The 26645-nt window shown below is 42.1% G+C and overlaps 2 protein-coding genes across 2 annotated transcripts; both read right to left on the bottom strand.

The window, feature by feature from the left end:
• Nucleotides 1-2602: 2602 nt before the first annotated feature.
• Nucleotides 2603-9337, bottom strand: LOC136518706 (GDSL esterase/lipase At3g14820-like). The gene is made up of 2 exons (XM_066512392.1): nt 8893-9337; nt 2603-3804 (listed from the first exon to the last, which is right to left on the bottom strand). Exons 1-2 carry the CDS (start codon nt 9188-9190, stop codon nt 2987-2989), a joined length of 1116 nt encoding a protein of 371 aa, XP_066368489.1. The 5' UTR covers nt 9191-9337; the 3' UTR covers nt 2603-2986.
• A 2926-nt stretch (nt 9338-12263) lies between these two features.
• Nucleotides 12264-17801, bottom strand: LOC136516811 (la-related protein 1B-like). Its single transcript, XM_066510302.1, has 6 exons — nt 17387-17801; nt 16783-17263; nt 16442-16658; nt 16259-16349; nt 13597-13668; nt 12264-13270 (listed from the first exon to the last, which is right to left on the bottom strand). The coding sequence occupies exons 1-6, from the start codon at nt 17639-17641 to the stop codon at nt 13010-13012; spliced, it is 1377 nt and encodes a 458-aa protein (XP_066366399.1). The 5' UTR covers nt 17642-17801; the 3' UTR covers nt 12264-13009.
• Between the last annotated feature and the right edge of the window lie 8844 nt (nt 17802-26645).

Genomic DNA, 26645 nt, shown 5'->3' with positions numbered 1-26645 from the left:
CTGCGTCCGGTCCAGCTGATGTGGCAGCATAGTGATCAAGGTGACTGATCGGACGCTGACTGTGTCTGGTCAAGTGTGACCGGACGTGTCCAATCGAAGAAAATCATCTCTGGATGATTACTGGAAATGACCGGACGCTAGTGGTTCAGCATTCGATCACTTTGAGCTATAGCGTCGGGTCATCATATGACCGTTGAGATCGGACGTTCAGTAATTGAAGAGAGGGACACGTGGCACGCATCACGTGACCGGACACTGAGGTCCAGCGTCCGGTCAATATGACCGGAGCGTCCGGTCACCCCATGTTGTGCCCAGTGAAGGGGTACAACGGCTCTATTTCTTAGAGGCTTCTATTTAAGCCCCATGGCTGGCTTAAGCTCACCCTCTTGGCCATTTGCATTGACATAGCAACCTTGTGAGCTTAGCCAAAGCCCTCCCACTCATCTCCATCATTGGTTCATCATCTTTGTGAGATTGGGAGAGAATCCAAGTGCATTGCTTGTGTGTTTGCATCTAGAGACACTTGGTGTTCGTGTTTCGCTGCGGGATTTGCTTGTTACTCTTAGTGGTTGCCGCCACCTAGATGCTTGGAGCAGCGAGGATCGTTGAGCGAAGGTTGGTGATTATCTCCGGCTCCGATCGTGGTGATTGTGAGGGGTTCTTGACCTTTCCCCGGCGGAGAGCCAAAAGGTACTCTAGTAAATTGCTTGTGGCTTGTGTGATCCTCATCTTGTGTTGGTTGTGCGGCACCCTATTGAGGGTTTGGCGTGTGATGCCAATTAGCGCGTAAACCTCCAAGTGAGTGAATCGCCACAACGAGCAGTAGCTTGCCGACAAGCAAGTGAACCTCGGTGAAAAATCATTGTGTTCATCATTTGATTCTGAGGTGATTGGTCTTCATTGGTATTCATTCTTGTGATTGATTGGCTCCTTCCTCAACATGGCGGTATAAACAAATTGCTCACTCTCTTTATATTACCGCAAACTAGTTGCCAAGCTCTTTAATGTAGCTAGTTGTGAGAGCTTGTTAGTTTGGTTAGTGTGGCTCTTTAGTTAGCCTTTGAGAGCACACTAACTTAGTGTAGTGGCATAGCTATTGTGTGGATAGAAACTATATAAACTAGAATTGTGGTAGGTGACTTGCTATTTTAGTGGGTTAGCGCAATACTTGCTTTGCCTCATAATTGTCTAACCGGTTTGTTAAGTGTTGTTGTAGAATTTTTTAATAGGCTATTCAGCCCCCTTTAGCCATTAGGACCTTTCAACCTCTTCCTTGAAATTCAATAGTAGAGTCATCACCAAACCTCACCTTGCCATAAACAGCACGATCCAGATCTCTGAACTTTTACAGATCACCCATCATGTGGTTGCTGGCTCCATTGTCTAGGTACCAAATGTTGCCTGATGGATCACCACCATTAGACAAATGGAGTTTAGGCACAATCTTTGCCTCATTCAGAAACACCCTCTGAACTTGGCTTCTTGACGGGTGCTCAAGTAGTCCTGGTGCTGCCGTTTCCACGAGCAGCACCATTGGCTCCTTCTTCCCCGCCATCACACAGTGCCCCTCCTCTTCCTTCTTCTCACCCGGGCACCTATTGGCATAGTGCCCGTACTTGTGGCACTTGAAGCACTTTATGTGACTCTTGTCATGCTTCCCCGTGCCCTCCTTACTGGCATCGCCACCACTACCACCATCACGGCCACGTCCACGGCCATACCCTCCGTCTTGCTTTCTCCCCTTCCTAGACAAATCGTCGCTCGAGTTCTTCTGTCTGGCTTCCCACTCTGCCTGTGTGAGCAACACCTGCCCACCTTCTGATCTCACGCCGCTAGCTCCCCACCGCGTGTGCTCCATGAACACCTTCAGATGCCCCACCGCCTCATCAAACGCCAGTGTCTTTAGGTCATAAAACTATTCGATACCGACCACGGCATTGAGTTATCGATCGGGCACGATATGAAGCAATTTCTTCCCCAACACAGCATCATCCAGGATCCCCCCAAACTGTTGTACTTGACCAACAGCGCTATTAGTTTTCCAACAATTTGGTCAAGCGACTCATCATCCTTCATCTGGATGGCATCAAACTCGCTCTTGAGTGTCTACAACCGTGCATCCTTCACCCGATTTGCTCTAATGAAGCGCGCCTTTAGGGAATCCCACACCTCCTTCCTAGTTTTCTTCTTTGCAACTTGCATCAGGAAGTCATCAGGCAAGCACGGTAGGAGATGCACTCGCACCTTCTTGTCCTTGGCGGTTGCTTTTGCTGCATCCGCCGTAGACAAGGTCGACGTCCCTGCCTCCAGCTCCACCTCCCACACCCCCTAATCTTCCATGATTGCCTGCACTCGAATACACCAACTGGTGTAATTCATGCTCGTCAGTGGAGGATACACCTGCCGCGTCTCCCTGCCGCCTCATGCTCCCTCTCCTTCGATGACGATCTACATGGACATGATCTGTGGATGTCTTCGCGAGTAAAGAGGCTTTGATACCAGATGTTAGCGAAGGATCTCAATTACTCGCTGTATGGTGGCTAGATCGATCAACAAGAACAATGAGCACAAGAACAAACGATGAACATAGAGTACACACGAAGCAACTGCCCGCAGGTCGCCCGAGAGATAGTGCCCTTTTTCACTCACAATGGTTCACGATACAATGTGCCTGACCAGCGGTTCCTGCGATGACATGACTCAAGGAACTCCCAGCTACTTGTACCAGTAGTCTAGCACACACACTTTAGCTAATACAATCGCTAAACAAAGATACATGACTCTGAAAACACACATTGCAAAGAGTAACGCGTCGTGGGCGCGGTCACCACAGCCGCATCTCCGCTCTGGCATTCAACATTCAAACTGAAGCCTTTTTGCCCTGCTCACTTATGCCTTCTCCACTGAATGTCTTCACTGTCAGTGTTGGCAGGGTTACACACCAACAACAATGTAGATGGATCTTATCATCGAGTCACATCATCGATCAGAAGAGCACTTGGCCATAGTTGTCAAACATGTCCTTGACGATGATCCTGTAGGCTCGGTCGGTGGGGTGGTAGCTGTCGAAGAAGATGTGCTGGCAGACGTCGTCGCAGATGGAGACGAAGCGGGAGTCGCAGAGTCCAGTGACCTCGATGGTGCCGGTGCCGCAGCAGCCCCTGGTGGTCTCAGAGAAGCCATACTTGTCCCCGTGCTCCATGAGGTCGTCCAGGATGCGGTAGATGTCCAGGAACACCACTAGCGTCGTGAACCCGGCCTCCGCATTTAGCCCGATGATCATCTCCTGGATCCTGGCGTTGTACAGCTGCGCCGCCTCATTCCGCTTGGGCTCGCACGCCCTGGCGAGCCCCCCTCCCAGCGTCCGCTGCGACGGCACGCACCCCACCGGTGGCATCCCCACGAAGCCGATCTTCCTGGCGCCCTTGGCGCTGACCTTGCGGAGGAACTCCTCGGCGCCGCTCACCAGCAGCTCCACGTAGCTGGGGATGTCGTACTCCACGCTGCGGAACGGCGTCGTGAAGTAGGTGTTGGCCACGTCATCGGTGCCCGCGCACACCACAAACAGCGCGCCGTCGATGATCCTCGTCGTCTCCTCCTCGCCGGCGATGTCCACCAGCTTCCCGCGGTACTCATCGAAGTAGGCCAGCTGCTGATCCAGCGAGATCACACTCACTACGACGGGCGTCAGCGGGTCGAATCCAGTGGCGCCGGACGCGAAGCTGACGCCGGTGAGCAGATCCTCCGGGCTCAGATCCACGCCCAGGTAGGCCGGCAGCAGCTGCTTCACACCAAGCTGCTGTGCTGCATGCACAATGCAAATCAACAAATCAATCTGTTATCATGCAAGATCGTAAATATATATACAGTGTAGCATTCTAACCCATCATCGTTATATATACTATGTTATATGTATGTAGGAGTACGATATTTGCATAACCCATGCATGACTAGTAATTAGTATTGGACACTTTTTACTACTGCTTATATATAGCTAGAATGCATGTGAAAAAAAACAAGGAGGAGTGTATTTATGAACAAGGAGGTTTGAGGTACGAGTTACTTTAATTGAACACTATTGTGGAATGTGGATGCTACTTGATGCGGAGGGTAAATAAATAAAGAACAACAGAGTTGATGCACTAAAATAGTATAGATATATGTACTCTTATATATTCTACCTCTATTTCAAAATAAATCAGATTCTAGAATTGTCTTAGGCCAAACTTTTCTTCAATTTGACTAAATTTATAGAACAGAGCAGTAACCACTAGGATATATATAAGATATATGTTTTCGTAGTGTAATTATTTATCTTGGTATACTCTTCTCTGTAAATGAGTTAAGTTGGAGATAGTGTAATTTATTGGAATAACTTTTATTAGGAGAGAACATCCAACTTTGTGGATGGAGTAGTAGTCGGACATTGGCTCTGCCGAAGTACTGTAGACATTGATTTAGGGCATGTTTACCTAAAACACACACCCTACTTCTCTATTTAGGTAGCTACCAATTTTATACTACCCAAATTTCGTTGTTTTCTCCAGCAACACTACCTAAAACAGACTAACCAAATTCATTGTAGGTGAGAATGACATGTGGGACCTATATGTCATCCTCTGTTATATTCTTCTTCCACGGACGAACGAAGCAGGGCAGGGCTGAGCTGCCGATGAGCCTCACCGGGGAGGGGCGGCCACGCCGCGGAGGGGAGGGGAGGCCGCGCCTGGTAGCTTCGCTGGGGAGGGGAGGAGCGGCCGCGCCGGGCAGCCGTGCCGGGGCTGCCACGCCGAAGGGGAGCTGCATCAAGCCACAGGGGGGTCGCATCGCACCGGAGCTAGGGTTGACCAGCTAGTTAGTTAACAACTACTCCATCCATCCCCAAATAAATTAACTTTTAAAATCCGTGCAAGTCAAACTATATATCTTAAATTTAACTAATTTTGTAGGAAAGGGTAATAACTTGTATGACATAAAATGAGCACATTATGAAAATATATTATATGGTATATCTAATGATACTATTTAATTTGATGTCACAAATCTTGACGGGTTTTTTCTAGAATTTTAGTCAAAGTTTAAAAAGTCTAACTTAAGACAACTCTAGAAATCTATTTATTTAGGGATAGAGAGAGTAGTTATAGGTCGGCTAATAAATTAGCCCACTTACTGGCTATAGTCCTGTTTAATTCGGACTAAAAATTACTTGGTTAGCCCTATAATGCATCAAACATGCCTTATTTAAACTGCAGGGCATGCTCCATCTATATGTCCTTCTTCCCCTTGACTAAAATTTAGCTACTAAAACTATCGACTAAACTTTAGTCCTCTCCGTTTGGTTATAGTGACTAAAAGTGACTAAAGGCCATTAAAGCAGTTCAACAAAGACTAAACTACCTCTAATGAATGCGTAAATCAGGGTTGGAGACCAGCAATAATGAGGGGCAATCCACTGGGCACTTTAGCACACTGTTAGCTACTTTTGGATGACTAAGGACATATACAACCCACAGACAACATGCTGTCTGTATGATAATATCACAACACATACAGACAGTTAAACAGACAGCGCATACAATGGACTGTCTATTTGGTTGTCTATTAATTCTTTAATGTCTGCATATAGCCATGATCAAGTGTAAATATGATTCGTGTATACCATTGTATTGCTCATTGATAAAAAGATCAGACATAAATAAGGTGATCATGGTTGTAATATTTTTTAAAACCATGAATATAAATGATATATTAATATATTTATATATAATAGACAACTTAATAAACAACTTATACAATAAGTTATTTATTTAGGCGTCTACAAACTTTTTAATACTTACATATACTCATAATCAAACATGAATATAATTCATGGATATTATTGTGTTGCTTCTTAATACAAAATAAATCGAGCATCAATAAGATAAACATATAAACATAATACAATATTTTAGAACCATCAAAATAAATAATATAGTAATATATTTATCTATATAATATAAACTTTTCTGCTCCTGAATCAAAAATAAAGTTTGAGAGATTCTATTTTATATTTAGTGACCGGATAAAAAGTTTGTTGATCAAGTACAAACAAGGGCATTTATTTTTATTTGAGAGTAGATCACCTCCAAATTCTAAATTTTTTCACTCTCTCTCCATCACATCAATTTTTGGACGCATACATGGAACATTAAATGTAGGTAAAAAAAACTAATTGCACAGTTTGGTTGTAAATCATGAGACGAATCTTTTGAGCCTAGTTAGTCCATGATCGGACAAAGTTTGTCAAATACAAATGAAACGTGCTACAGTGTCCAGATTGCAAAAATTTGCAATCTAAACAAGGCCTAGGTTCACTTTCTTCATTTAATCAGGCAAATTTGCATCGTTTAGTGCGTACAGACGGTATCACAACATGTGTTGTACTTGTCCTAATGTGAGTAAACTTCTTTAATCAATTTATTTAGCAGTTAAGTAACCAAAGTGACTAGGGGTAACCAAGCATGCCCTTATTATTAAAAGCTGCCTGCACTGCAGCTGCATGCATACTCCGATCCTGACACGTTCATACTACTCGTACCGTACGTAGTACAAACTAGAAAATGCAGTGTACTATACAGAGTACTCCGTATGTCGTAGTTGGCTGCTTGTATATATGTATTGCCAACGTAACTTTCTTTTGTGAATAATATGCACCATTTAATTTTTGAGTATTATAAATATATCTTTTAATTTTTTTTCCGGCAAGCGAACGCTAGACCAGTTGGTCTGGCTGTGCCTTGCACCCTGGCGGCCAGAGTTTGAACCCCCTTGAGGCGGATTTGCTGACTAGAGGAGGCAGCAGTTTATCTGTATAGGTGGGACAGTGGTTCACAGGTTTTTTCGATCTATGTGAGAAGATTTTCTTCTGAAACATAATGCTCGTGGCTGTCTTACCCCACCGATCGAGGTTTTTATTTTATATATTTTTTCTATGGATCGGAGCAACGGCACCCCGCCCCCCGCAGGCCGGGGTGTGGGGCGCGAGGAGTGCATGGGTACATGTGATACATAACATACACATGTTGCCCGTTATGACACCACCGTTATATTGTTGCTTCAACGCATATATTGGGGGATGCACGCAAGCTGCTTGCCTCCGATCAATGACGACGTTTATATATTATGAGATCATCAAAGCACTACTATACACACGATTACACGCGTACAGGAAATGTATATATAATTGTCTGTACTTTATATATAGCTAGCTAATCATAAAATTCATTACCTTATTACAGTTTGCCAAATTAATTAATAGGACATACGTAGTTTATGCGTGTCGTCATGACAAGTAAAGACGATGCTCACCGTCGGCGGCGTCACCCACCGTAGTACCGACGGCAACGTAACGGTCCTCTCTCTGCATGCCACCACCCAACGCACGCCGCATGAATTATGCTATGCAATCTATATATAGTCTCCAATCCCATGCATGGCTATAGATCATGCATGTGAGCCAACAACCTCGCCGGAGTTAGCGGGATAATTCAGAATTTCAGAGTCCATCGGAGTTGCCCATCTTAAATTAAATGTAAATTATCGGCGCGTGCAATGGTTCATATACAACACCTTATTATAACTTTATAGGCAGCTCAACCATCATTGACTGTATAGTTTTACTTTAGTTTGGACCAAATTTTAGCATAGTACCACCTAGCTAGCTCCACATATTCCATCGGCGTGCCCGACCAGCTCCGCGTCAAGCAACAAATTATTCCGTTCAGAAATGGTAATTGTATTTAACCAGAAAATAGTCAAACTCTATAAGTTTTGACCAACAATTAGTCAAGACGTATGAATGCTTACAGCATAGAGATTTCTGTTTTTTTTTTTTGAAGACATCACCGGAGGGGTGAGAGCCCCACCTGAATGGATTTTTCATTGATTCCGGCGAGCCGGTGGATGGAGGGTGCCAAGGCACCTACAGGGATATTTGTATTATATAAGCAGATCTTTGTATTATAAGAGATATTAATGGTTAAAATCTATTTTCTATGAATTTTTCTTTGGTCTAATATGATTACCATTTCTGAGCGGAGGGAGTATTAATAATCGGCCTGCAGATCGATGCATGTGTGTGCACGCGCGCAACAAGCACAAAGACAGCAGCTAGCGATCGACATTGAAACCATAACGGCTGCACTGCTAGATACGTACTGCCTCCATTCTTTTTTATAATTAAGGCGCGCACACGTATCAAGAATCAAAATATTTGACTAATAATTTTTAATCATTATAACACAAACTTGATACGGTTAGATTCATAATTAAATTTTTGTATCTAATTATTATAAGTTTATAAGTATAAATAATATAAAAATAAAATAAATATATGCACGTCAAGCCGTGCCTTGTATATAAAAGAGAAGGGAGGGAGTACCGAATATATGCATGTATATAGTATACTATACTACGTACTGAAACGTACGTACATACATACGTTGTTATAAATTAGTAATCGATTCAGTGTGGACCGATCGCGCGAGTATTACTACTCCTCTATGTATAGGAGTATTATACATACGTGCATATACTACAGTAATAGCTTATCCTTGACTCGAGGAAATTAAAGTCCTCTGTTAGTTATTGGGAAATGATGCATGACCATGTCGGCATGGTGGTGCATGTGTTCCTTCGTCTCATCGATCGGCTCGTGAAGGAACAAAATTTTCAGTGCATGTCAAGGCCCCGCAGCTAGTGCAGTGGGAATTGAAGAAGCCAACCGATTTGATCGAGAGAAAAAAGAAGAAAAGAAAAAGAGAAGCCAACCAAACCATGCAACAGCAAGTGAACACAGGAGATCGAGAAGGAAATTAATGGGAGTACACCCCCTACGTCTACGTACATACATACCAATGAGGTCGCTGGGAATGAGTCCGTTGGAGTAGCGTCCGGTGGCCTCGTGGTTGAAGAAGTCCTTGCCGTAGGGCGGATGGTTGGCCTTGATCATCGTGTGCAGGTCGTTGTTGTTCCCCGGGTCAACAATGGAGTCGCCGAACACGATCACCGCCGTCACCGCCGGGCGGCGGCCCTCCCCTTCCGGCTGCGACGCGTTCATCCTGTACTGTTGCTGCTGGTACGATGAGTAGGACGACCCATGGCAGCACCTCGTCGCCGCCGCCGCCACCAGCAGGAGGAGGAGAGGAGTCATGGTGGCCTAGCTAGCTGCTGCGATGCCTGGTGGCAGAGCAGGACAGACGATTCTCTCTACTCATCTATCTGCAGCAGCCTGCAGGTGGTGGAGGACGCCGACAGCTAGCTACAGTAGCCAGCTATTCCGGCCAGCAAAGGCCTAGCTAGCGACGTAGGAGTGTGCACTGCAGCTACCTCTCTACTCCACACGCAAACAAATATACATCATGGTGGTTGCATTTGCCATTGCCCTGCTAACCGTACGTGCGACTGATGACGCATGCATGCATTGGTTGAAACGACGACATTAAAGCTAACCGTATTATTAGCTAGCAGTACTGTTGCGACCCGGACGACAGGTCGCTCTACTGCTATCTAGAGTACTGTTGGGCTTGAGCTAGCTATAGCGACCTGCTGCATGCCTGCCACAATTAATTCATTCATTCATCCGGTTGCATGCAACTAGCTTCGTCACGCACGTACCTATATATCATTGCATGCTATGCTATCTATATATACACACGATTAACACAAATATACAATTACTCCTCGGCCCTTTTCTTTGAAACCAACAAGAAGAATTTTGTGATTATTGTTATTGGGTAGCAGATGCTGACACGTACGTAACAGGCGGTTGAGAGTGAGACCTCGGTACATCTCAGCATATGCGCATGACAGCTTGACACCCAACTGCATGCGCACCCGCCATATTAATTTCCCTTTTTTTCCTTTTTTTCCCCCTCTTTTCTTTTTTGAGGAATTGAATGAACAAGGCATGCATGAAGCTAGAAGTGCATTAGAAAGAATAATTATCTGGGTATCTACTGTTTGTTAAGTTTGAGACAAGTAACACATTTATATGCATGCCACCTAAGTCTAAGTATGCATATTAAAGGACACATCTAATAAGAATATAAGATACATCCTTGTCGTCTCATAAAAAGTGCAATTGTAGATTTCAACTAAGTCAAACTTTCTTAAATTTGGCTAAGCTCACAGGAAGCCGTATCAACGTCTATGTCTGGAAATTGGTCTATAGTAGAGATAATTATTTAATATTACAAATGTCAATACTTTTTTAATAGATGTTGTCAAAATTAATTACTATTCATTGACCTGGGGTAATTAAGGCTACAATTGCACCTTTTTATTGATGGGGGGGGGGGGGGGGGGGGGGCTAGGTATATATGTTACCAATAAATTTAAAATCTGTGTTGCATGCAGCGAACTATATATTCATTTGTTTATTATCACAAATCGAAATAAAGCTTACGTAGCCCAGGGCATATATTATATGATGAATGAAAACAAGGCAATTAATAATTGTTATAAGATGTCATGTGCTTTCTTCTCTGTCTCCTTATTAGAGTATTATATTATTATTAATCTAACACAAAACCAATTTAAAAAAATCGTCCGTGACAGATCATTTGCATTTATATTAACGTGTAGCAGCTAGGATGGATACTGACCACTGGGAGTTGCCTAATTAGCAAATTTTGTAGTTATTCCATCATTCAAACAGTCATACAACTGTTACTAATTGATGAGAGGATGCATCATGCATGCGGGCAGATGCGTGCCATATATGGGTGCATCACCATCCACATCCCCTCTGAATCTCTGATGTGTTATGGACGACGGCGAATTAATTAGTTAATGGCGTCGCATCTATATATTTCAGACTTGACTACCTGGTGATATTAGCTCCAGAGAGGCAGAGACAACTACCCATAGGTCATACTGCATGCATGCTTCGTTTGATTTGAAAAGATGGATACGAAAAACCAATAGATTGGATTGAATATTAACAATAATATGACTTTCAATCTAAACTGTAAGTTATTCTGCTTTTTTCTAGATATCTAAACGCTATATATATATAGGGAGAGGCTATTCAGTAACCGGCTACAAAATAAGTTATTCTGTAGCCACCTCCATTTACTATAATTTTATATACTAATTTACCATAATATAAATACATATTTACGATAGTTGGGTTACTATAACACATGGGGATATTTACCATAACGTTATATTAAACCACTTAGTAAGGAGTTACTATAATCTCGTAAAATAACATAGTAATTATCGTAACTCAAAGTGGCTACAGAATAAGTTATTCTGTAGCCAGCTACAGGATAGTAGTTCTATATATATATATATATATATATATATATATATATATATATATATATATATGTGTGTGTGTGTGTGTGTGTGTGTGTGTGTGTGTGTGTGTGTGTGTGTGTGTACGCGCTCGCGTGTGTAGCAAAAGCTATGTATCCCTCTATCAAGTTACGTTGTATATATATATGGTTCTTGTGGGTTTAGACAAGGTTAAAATCAAACTTTTAAAATTTTGATTGACTACTCCGGATAACTTCTAAAATACTTAGTTTGAAGACACCAACATTTATAGCATGTATAGATTAGTCTTGAAAAGTAACTTAATAAAATTAAATTTTTCGTTATTTGTTTATACATATTGTAAATGAAAAGCACAAAACCATGTTTTGGAGACCGTGCCATGTTTTGGAGTGTCTCTGGCACAAGAGACGATCTCAACAATCTAACTATAGCACACTGTTGGAAATTATCTTGTGCCCCGGGCCGAGTGGAAGCAGGGAGAGGAGATAGGTATGGATGGCCTCATTATCGAGCAGCTTGGCCATGGCAGCTGCCATGTGAGCTGATTTATGGATGCGGCGCTCACCTGTACCCGTCTCGTAAACGGCGACGACGACGATTCAGAGCGCCATGGGTCGATGTGAAGAAACGCTCTAGCCACCATCACGTACGCTTTGCCAAACAGAGCCCAAGAGGCAAAGGTCATGTAGGTACGCCCATGATGGCAGCACCTACTGCCTGGTACCAACATGGATGAGCAAATCAGTGCTTACTGCTACGAGGTTTTAGTTTTACGTACGAAGTCTGCTGTTTGTGCACAGGTGCTGCAGACCGGGCACAGCCTAATGGTAGCGTGCCTTCTCCTTCGGCTGTCCCAGTCCCAGGCCTGCCAAACAAGGACACATGCTGCCGCTGCGGACCCACCCATATCCAGACCGACTACGGAGAATACTGCCGCTGCAAACGGATGTACCAGGACCAGTGACACAGAGAATACTGGCACAGTCAGGAAGTCAGGCCACCATAGCATAGACCCAAGGACAGCTATCAATCTCCATCATTCAAAGCATGCAGCCCACCATGAAAGGCCAGCACAGCAGAATGAACAGGGAGCAAGACTAGCTAACAGCATCTCTTACTTTAATTTAACACCACACCACAAAAATAAAACAAGTAAAACTCCCTGACTCTACAAGTGAGAAAGTCCAGCTCCTCCATCAAAAATCGGAGGTCCTACAACAACCATCCTAGCGCCGAGGAAAACCATCTAGTTCATCGTAACACCAGAATAGCATCCAAGCCCCCTGTGCAAACCCACCCCAGTAAACAAGGATATTTTGAGCTCGCTTACCAAGCCATCAGCCCACACAGCCGCCCATGGGCTACTAACCTATCACGCTCGTCTTTCATAATTTTGTTTCAGTCTTTCATGGTTTTCCTCCTCGTCATAGGCGCCTCCAGATACCACCACCTTCGTATTCCACTATCTGCTTCATCCTTTTCACCAACTGCCCCAAATCTTCAACACTACTGAATATAACAAGGTAAAGCAAAATCTTACCTGATCGCCAGTAAACAAATTCGCTTGTCAGTCTAATACGCCTTCCCTCCAAAAATTGCCAAAAAAATATCACTTGTGCCCTGTCACTCGCGCATGGACAAAACCCCTGCAGTCATGGTGTGAATCCGAGCCACTGTCTTATTGTAACTACTGCTGACCAGAACTTTCTTCAGCTACTGGAGCCTCTTCATTACCAGAAGGCGATCCGTTCTGGATGACATCGTGATGGTTCGGCTCCACCGTGCCAGTAGAGCTAGCGGATTCATGCAGACGCATGCCTCCAAGATGTGCTGTCAGATTATTGACATTAGGTCTCGGTACAGACGCTGAGCTTGACGGGGCATCAGGATTGCTCTCTCGAGGGATCACCCATTTCTCCCAGTCGTTGTGCTTCCTAATTTTGTCATCCTGCATTAACAGACACAGCGAACTATATAAGCACAATAAATTTCAGATCTCAAAGGTCCAAATCATTCAGGCTCAGGCATCAAAAAAAAAAAAAACACACACACAAATGCCTAACATATCTAGGTATGGAATTTAACCTCAAGGATGGCACAAATTTGAAAGCAAAAACCAAGGGGAATTAATTAAACCGATGCATCAAAATTTTTGCAGCTCTCGTGATGAGGGTAAAGCATGGACACATTACTTGTAAAATGATTATCTGCAGACTGCGGGAATCAATAGAGCACCGTATTTTTCTGAGACTATAGCTAAACGACAGAATATACCTTCATTTCCAGTATAGATGAGGACTGCACCGTGTCTTTTATATATTCTAGGTCCTTCTTCAGCCCTTGGACCTGCAGAAAACAGTGCTCAGCATAGTTAATACACTCCTCAAACATACTCATGATAAAACATATCATGTCTTAAGTAGCGCCCTAGCTTTCCTTCAGTGCTTCGTACAGAAGGTTGGACTAGTGGCAAGGTGGGGATGATGCCTGTAGATAAGGTGCATAGACACAAACATTCAACAGGACCAGAGGAAGCAAGATAGGGCAGAAAGGAGCCGGATCATAGCATGAACCCACAGACAAGAACCAACAGGATGCCTATTGCCTAGACATCGTTGTGACAACTATGCCACATAAATCATCAATAGAAATAAGTGGTAGCACTGTAATTCCCAAATAGCAGATTTATACAGGAATGCAAGTAGCAAAGAACCTTCCGTCGACTGTCAAATGGATTAATTTAAAATAATAGATCTGACCTTTTGTACACACCAGAAAACCAAATCAAGCCATCCCCAGCGCAAACACTCTATAGATCATAGGCTGCGCCATTTCTAATTCACAAGAACAAAATATGTAAGTTGCACACAGCGTGTTTAAATATCAAGTGTAGAAGGCCTCAGCTCATGATATCTATCAAACTATAAATCCTTGTCATACTTTCAACTTCTAAGAAACAGAAAACACCTTGAAACCAATACCTAATTCCACTATAAATGACACTCCATATAGCCCATTTAGTTACCTACATTATCTGCACACAATCATTTGCTGCAACTTCACGTATTCATAATCAGTTTGCAGCCACTCATGGTTCTGCACTTTCTCATGGATGTTAATTTAAAATCAACAAAACAAACATGTTATTCTAAGAAAAGGTAATACAGACCATTGGATACAGAAATGCCAAGTACAATCAATATGGAACACTAACTTCAGCCAATACATCAATCTCAATATGGAACACTAACTTTCTCGTTTTTTATTCCTATACTCCAACTCCAATCAGCAAACGATTCCCTCCATTTACAGAAATAAGTAACTACCAGGATCCTAGTATGCAAAGGCGAACGTTTAACTGAAGCTGAGTTGTGTGTTTAGGCTACACAGCCTCATAATATGTTCAGAGTGACCATAAAAAAAATCTGCAGTTTAGCACGCAATCAGAAATATGCCAAACACCATAGCATACCAGGCTGCAAGCAAGTCTGCTCGTCCAACCCAGAATAACAACCCCCTCCCACCCAAAAATAAGTAAAATAAAGATGGAACAGAAATACAACACATGTTTGTATACACCAATTACAAAATTGATGTGAAAATTAGTTTCCATAGCTTCACATTAGGTCAAATGGGTCATCGTTCGTGGAGATTTTAACCTCCAAACAAAAAAGAAAAAAAATAGATTGACAACGCAACCATCATGCACATGTAAATGCAACTTCTATATCTGCAGAAATTGACCACCTTATATAAAAAAGAAAAGTGACATTCTACACAACAATGTCTTTGACGCTTTAAGCATGATCCACAAATATCATAAAAGGTCAAAATAAATCAAATAAGCAACAAAAAAAAGATATATTCTTTTAGAACCAGGTGCAAATCTCCAATCACCGTAATCAGCAGGTCAATATCAATTAATACAATCATTTTAAAAGAGGGTGAGCAACAAATATCACCCCCATGAACCAGTGATCAATGGGGACTACAACCTAACAAGCCAAGAATTAGTAGGGTCACAGAAGTTTGTTATTAATTCTAACAGAATTTAATGCAATACTGCATGGTATAAATCGACACAAAACTAGACCATTCATGGTTCATGCACTAAAGATTAAAATACACACATTTTAGATAACATACAGCTAAGATCACATTGAAGCATTAGATGCCAACACCCAAAAGATCAGTTTACACTGATTATTTTCCCATAAACAAGTCCCAATAATAATTACTGTTATGCAGAAAGTAGATTTGGATATCATGTATAGAAGTTCAAGCCAATATAATATGGCCCATAGCAGTTCTTTTCAAGTTAAGTCGAAACCATCCAGATCACATATAGCGAAGAGCACATGGAAGCTTAAGACCACATCACCCAAAAGATCAGTTTCCGCTGATAATCCGCTCGTTAATGCATAAACAGGTTCCTAAAATAAACTACTACTGTGCCGCAAAAGGTAGATTTTGAGTAGAGTAGGAACAAAATTTCACGTAAACCAGTCCAACCACAATAATATTGGAAACTAGAAAGTTGATATAAACAGTTTAACAATTACACATAAATAAGGTCATTGCTATTTGAAACACATGAAACGATGATCCCCAACATGTGATGCACGTGAGTGTGTTCTTATAATAATAAAAAGATAAAGTTGCAGCTTACAGTAGCAAACCATTACATTCAACAGGAAACTGTTATCAATCTCGGAGCAAAAAAAAAAAGTTGAAGAACTGCTGTTCCATACATGGGAGATGCAGCAAGTAGGAACTCATTAAAACTACCCGATCAAACAATGCAAGAGTATATGTAAACATGTTTTACTATAGTAGATAGCGAAGGCCAAAAGGTCACTAACAATGAACCAGCAACTGAAAAGTTCAATGTTCGACATTACAGCAAGCAGTAAGAGTTAAGTAGTTATATGGTCACCTTTTTGAAGCCAGCTATAAGAGATATATCAACCCAGCCCTGACCATCCATCTGCTGCCTCAAGTACACATCTGAGCATAGGTTCTCCTTGCTGTGGATCAAAGAAGATGATGATGATAAACAGAAGCACAGCCTTAAGTCTTAACCAATTGAAGAATAGCAAGAGTAGGTCAATGTGGAGACCTGAAGTAGAACTCTATCTGCTTGAGCAGCTTGACGCGTTCCTCTTCCGCATCAGGCTCAGGATCAGGCTGAGGTTCAGGCTCAGGCTGGGCTTGAAAGTAAGGATAAGCAGGTGGACCAACCATAGGAGGCGCAAGAGCCAGTCCCCTAAGAGCCTCTGGTGGTGGTGGCCCATAAAAGTATATGGGGGATACAGGAGACACAGGAGATGGCATGTCTGGAGATTATTAAAAAAAACAATCAATAGGTGACAAGAGATCAATGCAGTAATAACCCAGACTATAATTTGAGCACCAGAGCTGCAGGTGCAGCAACAGCATCGAGATAGATTACAAGCCTACCATGGAACACCATTGGTCCAGCAAACGGGCGCATGGGCGAGACTGGTGGCGGTGGAGGGCCCATGAACGGTGGAGCGACAGTCATGGGCGGCGGCGGCGGAGGTGGCGGCGCACCTCGCATGTAGTGGCCCATGCCCATTGGTGGTGGAGGGCCACGATAGAAGGGCGGCTCGTATGCCCCTCTTCGCCTGGCACCAAAGCCTCCACCTCCGCCGCTGCCGCCACCGGCACCAGAACCATGATGAGAAGGCCCAGTGCCAGAGGCAGCTACGCCATTGCCCCTCCTGCCACCTCCGTTATTATGGTTCCTCTGGGCACCCCTCCCGCCGCCGCCACCGGCATGGTCCCAGCCAGCGGCAGCGCTCCGGTCGGGATGGTCTCGTGGAGAGTGCTCGCCACCACCACCGCCACTGCGCCTGGCGGACTTGTGGCGGGAGTGATGGGCGCTGTGCTTTTGCGAAGTGGAGGAGTTGGCGACGGCCTAGAGATGGAAATCGAATCGAATGGGGCATCCATAATCGAGTATATCTTAGGAACCCATATCATCGGATATAGTAGTAGTAATAACTAATAACAATAGTAAGAAGAAGAGAAGAGATCTGACCGATGGGGCGGCGACGGGCGCAGGCGATGGAGCCGAGGAGTCGGGGAGCTTGATACCCTTGGCGGCGTCGGAGAGCGCGGGCCAGTGGTTGACGTCCATGACGGCGGGGCCGTTGGGGGAGGGGTGCTTCCAGGCGGAGCGCTTGGCCGGGGAGGCGGAGGGAGAAGGAGACGGGGACGGCGACGGGGAGGCTGGGGCTTGGTCCTGCGGCGTCGGATCGGGCGAGGAGGAGTCGGCGGCGGCGGGCGGCTCCATAGCTGGCTGGCTAGGGTTTGGGTTGGGGTTAGGATGGACTGCTGCTTCGTTCGGCGGCGGCGGCGGCGGCGGCGATCCGATTCCGAGCCGAGGGATGCGGGGGATGCCGGATGCGACTGCGAGTAGAGTACCAGTACCGGATGCGGCGCCTCTCTTCTCTATTCCTATTTTTCCTCCTCTCTATACTAGACTAGACTAGTACCCCCCTCTCTTTCTCTTGACTGACATGCGCTGCCCACTCGGCCACCCCAGCCCAGCCCACTCACGTAACTGGCCCACGGACCAGCATTTAGGTCCATCACAGGCCCACGTCGCTCTCCTTGTTTATTCCATCTCTTCACGATCTCTCTCCCGTGTATATACACGCGCTATGTGATGTGATGTGATGTGATCAGGAAAAAAAAGTTAAGAGAGGAGAATGGATGGATGCCTTCTTTTTATAGATTACTCCTCGGATGGATAAACAAGCATGTCATGAGTAAGGTTACGTAAAAATTTTACCCGGCCATCCCTTAACTAACTCTATGAATATCAAAAATCACATATATCCCTTCTCTTTATATAACTAGAAATCATAATCCAATTATACTCCGTATCTCTCCAATTTCGGGTAAATAGGAATCTTAGTCTAAATAGAAAAAATATAATAATATAGACAACTAGGAATCTTAATCTAATTAGATCTCTTCAACTCCGAGTAACCAGAATAGGAATCTTAATCCAAATACAAAAATATACTAATAGAAATCAAATTAAGGGGAAAGAAGGGTAACATTTCTTTATTTAGTTTCTTTTCTGTTCTTTTTTTCACTTCTTTCTGGTTTTTCTATTTTTACTTGCTTCGAGTACATGTTGCTTTATGTTCATTTGGACACTTTTCACTTGGCTTCGAATATGTTTTGATTTTTTTTCTATGGCTATTTTCTAAAGTACATTCCAATTTTTATCATGACTGTATTCTATCTGGCTTCGAGTATGCTCAGAATTTTTTTCTCGTGGATGTTTTTGACACTAGCTCGACTTTTCTGATTTTGTTTTCATTGTTTTCTTCACCTGGTTTTTTCGTGTTATTATAAATATAATAAGAGTAAAAACAAACAATTTAGGCCCCGTTTGGCAGGGCTTCTCCACCGGCTTCAAGAGCCGTTTGGAGCCGTTTTCTACCAAACGGGGTAAAGTAAAATAGCTTCACTTGTGAAGCCCCTAAAAACATGCTCTCACAATGATTTGGGGTGGGATGGAGCCAAAAAAAAAGTGGCTTCTCCTGGCTCCTCCTCCAGGCCCCTAAAAACATGCTCTCACAGGGAAGTCATTTTGCCAAACGGTTTACCAAAACCGCTTCAGCTCCACCGGTGGAACTGTTCGTGGAGCTAAAGCAAAAAAAAAATAACTTCACTAGTGAAGTGAAGCCCTACCAAACGGGGCTTTAATCTTTAACTCCTTAAGAAACAAAGATTTATACCACTAAGTTAATTTAATTTTTGACTCAAACTCATGACTCGTGCTATAACTCACTACGTATTGGATCCCGTTGCGATGTACGGGCATGTTTGCTTGTAATCTATAATAAAGCTTTTTTTTACATGTTTGCTAGTAATCTATAATAAAGCTTTTTTTGTACAATGTCTTGTTGAAAACAAGCATGTTTTGAGTAAGGTTTATCTCCTCATGTCACAATATACGAGGGACAAAGCTATCGTCCAACGGGTTGCACTCTCACACGAGCGCGTGACCCACGCCACCGTCGGTGACATGCCGCCTCGCCGCAACACCCACCCTCCACCCCCACCCGTCGACCCCCACCCTCCGCTAATCCATTGCCTCCATCAACCGGCCACCGACGAGACTCCCCTACCCTTGCTCCGCCCAAACCGCCGCATCTTTTGCCACAGCCAGCGGCGCTCCGCCGCCTCGCCGCCCCACCCACCACCGCTGGGCCAACCTACCGCCAAGACCTAGAGCCAGGAGAGACGACCAAACCCTAACCTGCCTCTGGCACGATGGTCACATGCTGTTGTCAGCACGCGCCTCTCACGTATTAGAGTTTGCAACCATGGCTGTAGGAGCGGCCAAAGGGCTCCTCCATTGCGTACCAGCATGCAGCCCTGCTCCAAAGTCCACATCCGTACCAGTCTTTCATGTCACAGAAAACTATAAGTTTATAGGATGTCAGAGTCTTTTGCAGAAGCATTTGACAAAAGTTGTAAGCAACAATCGGAGTGTGTGTTGGTGGCCTACGAAGCATCATCGCAAGCAACGGTGACGAAAGAAGAAGCATGCACCCCCTCCTGTTTCCTTCAAATCAAAAAAAAAAAAGAAAAGGAAAGAAAGAAGAGGCATGCAACAAAAAAAAGTAACGAGGGAGAGAGAGAAAAATAATATGGACCGGTTGCTTGCATTACATAATGGGGTGAGTTAAGATTTGGAAGTTTGAGTTAGGAACATGGGAGGCCTAGCCGCCTAGCCCTTTCATGTCTATGTGTACTACTTCTTTGATTCAACAAGCTAACACGCTTGTCCTATCAAAAAAAAAAAAAAAAACCCTAACACGCGTGTTACTTGTGTGGAGCCTACTTTATGTATATCTATATCAATACCTCTATACATAAAAATAAAGAAGCAAAATTTCTCTCCACCTATTTTTTTGTCCGACCATCCCTTAACTAACTTTGTGAATGTGAAAAACACATATAGCCCTTCTCTTTGTATAACTAGAAATCATAATCTAATTAGATGTCTCCGATTTCGGATGAATAGGAATAGGAATCTTAATCCAAATAGGAATCTTCATCCAACTAGATCTCTCCAACTCCGAGTAACCGGAATACGAATCTTAATCCAAATGCAAAAATATAAGAATAGAAATCTAATAAAGATAAAAGAATGGTAGAATTTTTTTTGTTTTTTTTTGTTTCTTTTCTTTTTTTCACTTTTTTCGAACTCATAACCCGTGCTACAACTCACTACATATTGGATCATATAGCAACACACGGGCATATTTGCTAGTAATAATAAAGAGATAAAATTTCTCTCCACCTATTTTTTGGTCCAGCCATTCCTTAACTAACTTTGTGAATGTGGAAAACCACTTACAACCCTTCTCTTTATATAACTAGGAATCATAATCTATTTAGATCTCTCTAATTTCGAATAAATAGCAATCTTAATCCAAATAGGATAGGAAAAATATAATAATATAAACAACTAGAAATCTTAATCCAATTAGATCTCTGCAACTCTGAGTAATCGGAATAGAAATCTTAATACAAATGCAAAAATATAAGAAGAGAAATCTAATAAAGAGGAAAGAAGGGTAGAATTTCATTGTTTCGTTTCTTTTTTTTTTCTTTTTTCACTTTCTTTTTTTCGGTTTGTCCGTTTTTACTCGTTCCCTGTACGTGTTGCTTTAAGTTTATTTGGCATTTTTCGCTTGGCACCGAATATGTTCTATTTTTTTTCTTTTTTAAGTACATTTTAATTTTTGCCATGACTATTTTCTACATAATTAGCTTCGAGTATGCTCAAATTTTTTTCTCGTCGATGTCTTTACACTAGCTTGATTTTTTTATTTTGTTTTCATTGTTTTCTCCACCTGGTTTTTTTGCATTCTAATAAATATAATAAAAGTTAAAGCAAACAATAAATAAGAGATCACAACCATTTTAATCTTTGATTCCTTAACAAACAAAGATTTTTACCGCTAATTAATTTAATTTTTGACTCGAACTCACGACCCATGCTACAACTTACTACGTATTGGATCCCGTTGCTACGCACAGACATGTTTGCTAGTAATTAATAAAAGAGAGGTAAATTTTCTTTTTTGAAATATTGAAGAGCCCTTCTCTTTATATAACTAGGAATCATAATCCAATTAGATCTATCCGATTTCGGGTGAATAGAAATCTTAATCCAAATAGGATAGAAAAAATATAATAATATGGACAACTAGAAATCTTAATTCAATTAGATCTCTACAACTCTGAGTAACCGGAATAGGAATCTTAATCTAAATACAAAAACATAAGAATATAAATCTAATAAAGAGGAAAGAATGGTAGAATTTCTTTGTTTCATTGCTTTTTTTTCTTTTTTTACTCTTTTTGGTTTGTCCGTTTTTATTTTGAAAGGGGACCGTGATGCCTAAGAGAGGGTGAATTAGGCAACTTAAAACTCTAACTAAGGCCTCTAATTGCACCTAGTCAAAACCTATGCAAAAGATAAACTATCTAAATGTGCAACTATGGTTTTGCTAGGTGTGTTGCTATCTCTACCGTAAAATGAGTTATGCAACCTAAGTTCCAAACCTATCAACTAGCCTATTACTAAGCTAGAAAAGTAAAGCACACACCAAGATTACAATGTAAATTCGAAAACTAAAGAGTAAGGTAGAGATATATAAACTCCTGTCGACGACTCCGGTTTTTTTACCGAGGTATCGAGAAGCGTGCAAGCTTCCCTCTAGTTCTCGTTGGAACCCCTGGCAAGGGCCAAACTCCCGGTCGGGTAACTCTGTAGATAGCCTTGGGCCTTCCCCACACGCAAGTGGGTCTCCTACGTGCCTTTCGGCAAACCTCTCCTGGATGCTTCCCGCTGTCTTCACTATCAAGCTTCCGGCTGAGCTATCGTGGGCCTTGTTCCCTTTGGTACATGGTGGCGGCCACACCACAAACGCGGTTGGTGTGATCTCACAAGACTATAAGCCCCTCCGATGTACAACAATAGTGCCGCTGCATCCGGTCACGCTGAAAACATTGTTGTAACAAAGAATAGTGTCATCGGTGCGTTCGGTCACTGCTTCGCTCAGCGTCTGGTCATAGCTGCTGACGCCTACTGTTACCGAGCAACTGATCGGACGCGTCCGGTCTCTATAAGGGCCGTGTTCGGTCACCTCTGCCGAGCTCGTTTCTTTGCAATCTTATGTTTGGCTTGGTTCCCATCTTTGTGCTTGAACTATGCTTGATATCTTGGGTCTTCTCTTGTGCTTCTAGGGTCTTGCTTATGGTGTTGATCGTGGGATCATCATGTCACCTTCGTCCAAATCACGTCTTGCACCCTATTGAACTACAAAACAATTACTTGCAAATTCATGAGTCTAATTTGGTCGTGTTGGTCATCAATCACCAAAATCCAAAGTAAATAGGCCTAGGATCCATTTTTCTTACAATCTCCCACTTTTTGGTGATTGATGACAACACGACCAAAGCAAGCAAATAATAAAATTTTTGAAATTTAAAAACTATCTACTTGCTAGGATGCAATGCAAAGAGCAAGGTTATATGATGCTAAAAGATACCACATGTAAATATCTTTGGAAACTTATCTTGCCCTTGCTAATGTCCTCATATGGCATTATGGATTTAAGCCTCCTCTTAACTCCATAATCCACTATTCTTCCTTTCTTAGACTATTACCACTTGTAAATTATTATGATCGAGCTTGCTTTTGGTCCTACAAATTCTTTCCCTTTGGAATCAAACACCAAAAAGGAAGACATTAGTAGCACAAGGGAGGGTCAAACTTTGTGATCCTTTGTATGTGGAGTGGAATAGGTTATAAAATTTGACTCTCACATTACATAGACTAAGCTCCTCCTAAATATATGCATACATATGATGGAGAATGTAGTTTATGCATAATTGGCAAATTAATGCTTAAGGGAGTTTAATCTATATAATGCATGGAGAAAGTATAAAAATAACAAAGTGAAATCAACATGATGATATTAGTTTAGAAATACCACATGTGTAAACCAATTTGATTTAGACCACTTGCAATAGGTGGTGGATATTTAAAATATGATGCTTAACTCTGAGGACTCCATTTTTCTTGCAATGAGACTGCTACATACATGATAAGCTTGAAAATGTGTTAGTATCAAAGCATCCAACTTGTAGAGTAACCTTCCTCTAAATTGGTGCACACAAGTATGGAATACTTGTAGAAGACATGCACATTGATTTTAGAATAAAAAATATCACTTGAAAAATGATATCACATGAATGTGAGAATCATTTTCGAAAGTGATATTCGGGAGAAATTATCTATAATTTGGATTTTGGCACATATTAGATGAACAATTATAAAACAAGCTATGTGCCGTGCTCCTAAATAATTTAAACTATGTAGGTTTGCTCCAAGACTTAAGAGTGAGACCAAGCAAGCCTACCATAGGATATACCTAGTGTATGCATGACAAATGATTTAAGTATGCAAATGCAAATCTAGGCATAAAAAGGAACTAGATGCTAATTGAAATTATAAGAAATTAAATCTAGTTACCTAACATGGGAATGGGAATTTGGGTCCATAGTGTTCACTAACCCACTTGGCAATTGTCATGATCCAATGTGATGCACCCCATGAAATGCACCCATACTTTGCCAAGTCTCTAAATTCCCCGAAGTCCATCGGACTTCTCACTTCCCTTTCGAGATCCAAACCTTTTTGGTGCTCTTCATGTTGGAAATGATTTCCTTTGTCACCCAAATACATTTGGGCCCATTGTTGACTTGCTTGTTCACCTTGATGGCCACTACCTTGTCATTTTTCTTCTTCTTCAAGAGATAAGGTGTGGAGGCCTTTTTGTCCACCTTGTTGGTGTAGGTTTTGGATAGCTTGCTTGTTTCCTTTTTGTTTTTCTCTTTCTTCTTAGCTCCTCCCCCATTCTTCACCTTGCACTTATAGGACTTGTGGCCTTTCTTGTGGCATACATAGCAAACCATGGTTTGTCCTTTATCAAGCTTCTTCACTCCCTTGACGGTGTTATCTTGATGAAGTTAGGCTTGCTCCGTCTTGCCTTTCACTTGAGTCAAGTCCTTGGTGAGGCGAGCCACTTCTTGTTTGAGTTGCTCATTCTCTATTGCGACCTCTTGTGTGCATGTATCTATATCAACTTTCTCAACACAAACTTGATTACACAAGGGTGAGTCTAAACATAAATCATTGCATGAAGTAGAAGCATCCTTTTTAGGCATGTCAAAGATAGAACTTTTCTTTTTAGGTGCCTTGGTGAGGGTAGTACTGACGGCTTCAAGATTAGCAACTTTATTAGTTAGCTCATCACAATGTTTGCACATGGTTTTCATTTTAGCAAGCAAACTTTTATAAGCACCTTGTGAGCTAGCTAACTTTTCTTTTAATTTTTCATTTTTCTTTACAAGTTGCTCATCATTGATTGTGCATGCATTTGTTGTTGCACTAGCCTCAAGTTGCTCAATTTTAGTAGATAGTTCAATATTGAGATTAGCAAATGTCTCATATTGTTCGAGCAAGGTTTTTTATGCTTCTTATGAACTATCTAGCTTTTCTTGCAATATTTTTAGCTTCTTCTATTGGCTAGTACAAGCCTTAACATATTTAAGATTTTCTTGCACAAGTTCATTAAGAGAAGGCATTTCATCATCAATATCACTCTCACTGGAGGATGAGCTTTTGTTACCTTGTGTCATAAGGCACACAAGAGAAGAGCTTAATGATGAGTGCTTGTGGCCTCGCCTCTTGTGATGGTCTTCTTTTTTACTTAAAGAATCATCCCATGACCTTATTGATGCGAGGGCTTTGTCCTTGCACGCCTTCTTCTTTGTCTTGGGCGTGGGCTTGTTTGGACAAACTTCCACAAAGTGTCCCAACTCGCCGCATCTATAGTATTCTTCCTTTCTTTGCTCATTTCTTTGATTGGTGAAGATAAAATCTTGAATTTGGATGGGCACACCCTTGACATTGAGCCTTTGGATCATCTTTTCCACCTTGTTGATAAGTTTGATTTATTATTCATCAAGGTCGGAGGTGGAGGAGGAAGATTGATCATCATCACTTGATTCATCATCATCATCTTCATTATCTTCTTCTTTATCTTTACTTGAGGAGCTTGAGCTTGAACTTGTCTCAACTTGCTTGCCCTTCATCTTCTTTTTCTCACTACATGTGTGAGCTTTGCCTTTGCTTGATGACGAGGCTTCTTCTTGACCCATCTTCCGTGACATTTCAAATGCCACTATCTTGCCAATGACTATGGCGAGGGTCATCGTGCTCAAGTCCTCAATGTTGTGAAGGATGATGGTGATGCTTGCATATTTCTTTTATGGTAGCACAGAGATGATCTTCCTCACGATGTCCGTATCATCTAGCTTTGTTAATCCTATTGAATGGAGCTCATTGATAATTAGATTCAAACAAGAACACATATCATGAACAAGCTCATCATTATTCATTTTAAAGGAATCATAATTTTATTTAGCTAGACAATGTTTTTACTCACTTACATTAGTTGTGCCGTCATGGAGCTCTTGGAGTTTTAACCAAATTTCATATGCCGTATTTAAAGTGAACACTTGGTTAAACACATCCATGCTAAAAGATTCAAACAAGCAATTTTAAGCTCTAGCATTGAAATGAATTTCTTTTTCTTCACTCTTTGTGGGTTTATCGGGATTTTGTATGGGTTTTATCCCATCACGAGTGAAGAAAACATTGTCTATAAACACCCAAATCTACCACCTCAAGGTGACAAGCCATTCTAGCTTTATAGTAGAGGAAATTAGTGCCATCAAAATGCGGTGGCCTAGAGGTATCCATCCCAACCACTCTAAATAGCGTCGGCTCAACGACGGTGAAGCCAAAGGTCCAAATTGAGCCAACCGGCTCTAATACCAATTCAAAGGGGACCATGACGCCTAAGAGGGGGTGAATTAGGCAACTTAAAACTCTAACTAAGGCCTCTAATTTCACCTAGTTAAAATCTATGCAAAAGATAAACTATCTAAATATGCAACTATGATTTTGCTAGGTGTGTTGCTATCTCTACCGTAAAAAGAGTTATGCAACCTAGGTTCCAAACCTATCAACTAGCCTATTACTAAGCTAGGAAAGTAAAGCACACACCAAGATTGCAATGTAAATGCGAAAGCTAAAGAGTAAGGTAGAGATATGTAAACTCCCATCGACGACTCCGGTATTTTTACTGAGGTATCGAGAAGCGCATAAGCTTCCCCTTAGTCCTCGT

The sequence above is a fragment of the Miscanthus floridulus genome, chromosome 17, assembly GCF_019320115.1.
Source record: "Miscanthus floridulus cultivar M001 chromosome 17, ASM1932011v1, whole genome shotgun sequence".
Taxonomy (NCBI): domain Eukaryota; kingdom Viridiplantae; phylum Streptophyta; class Magnoliopsida; order Poales; family Poaceae; genus Miscanthus; species Miscanthus floridulus.
This window is presented reverse-complemented; position numbering and strand designations above follow the sequence as displayed.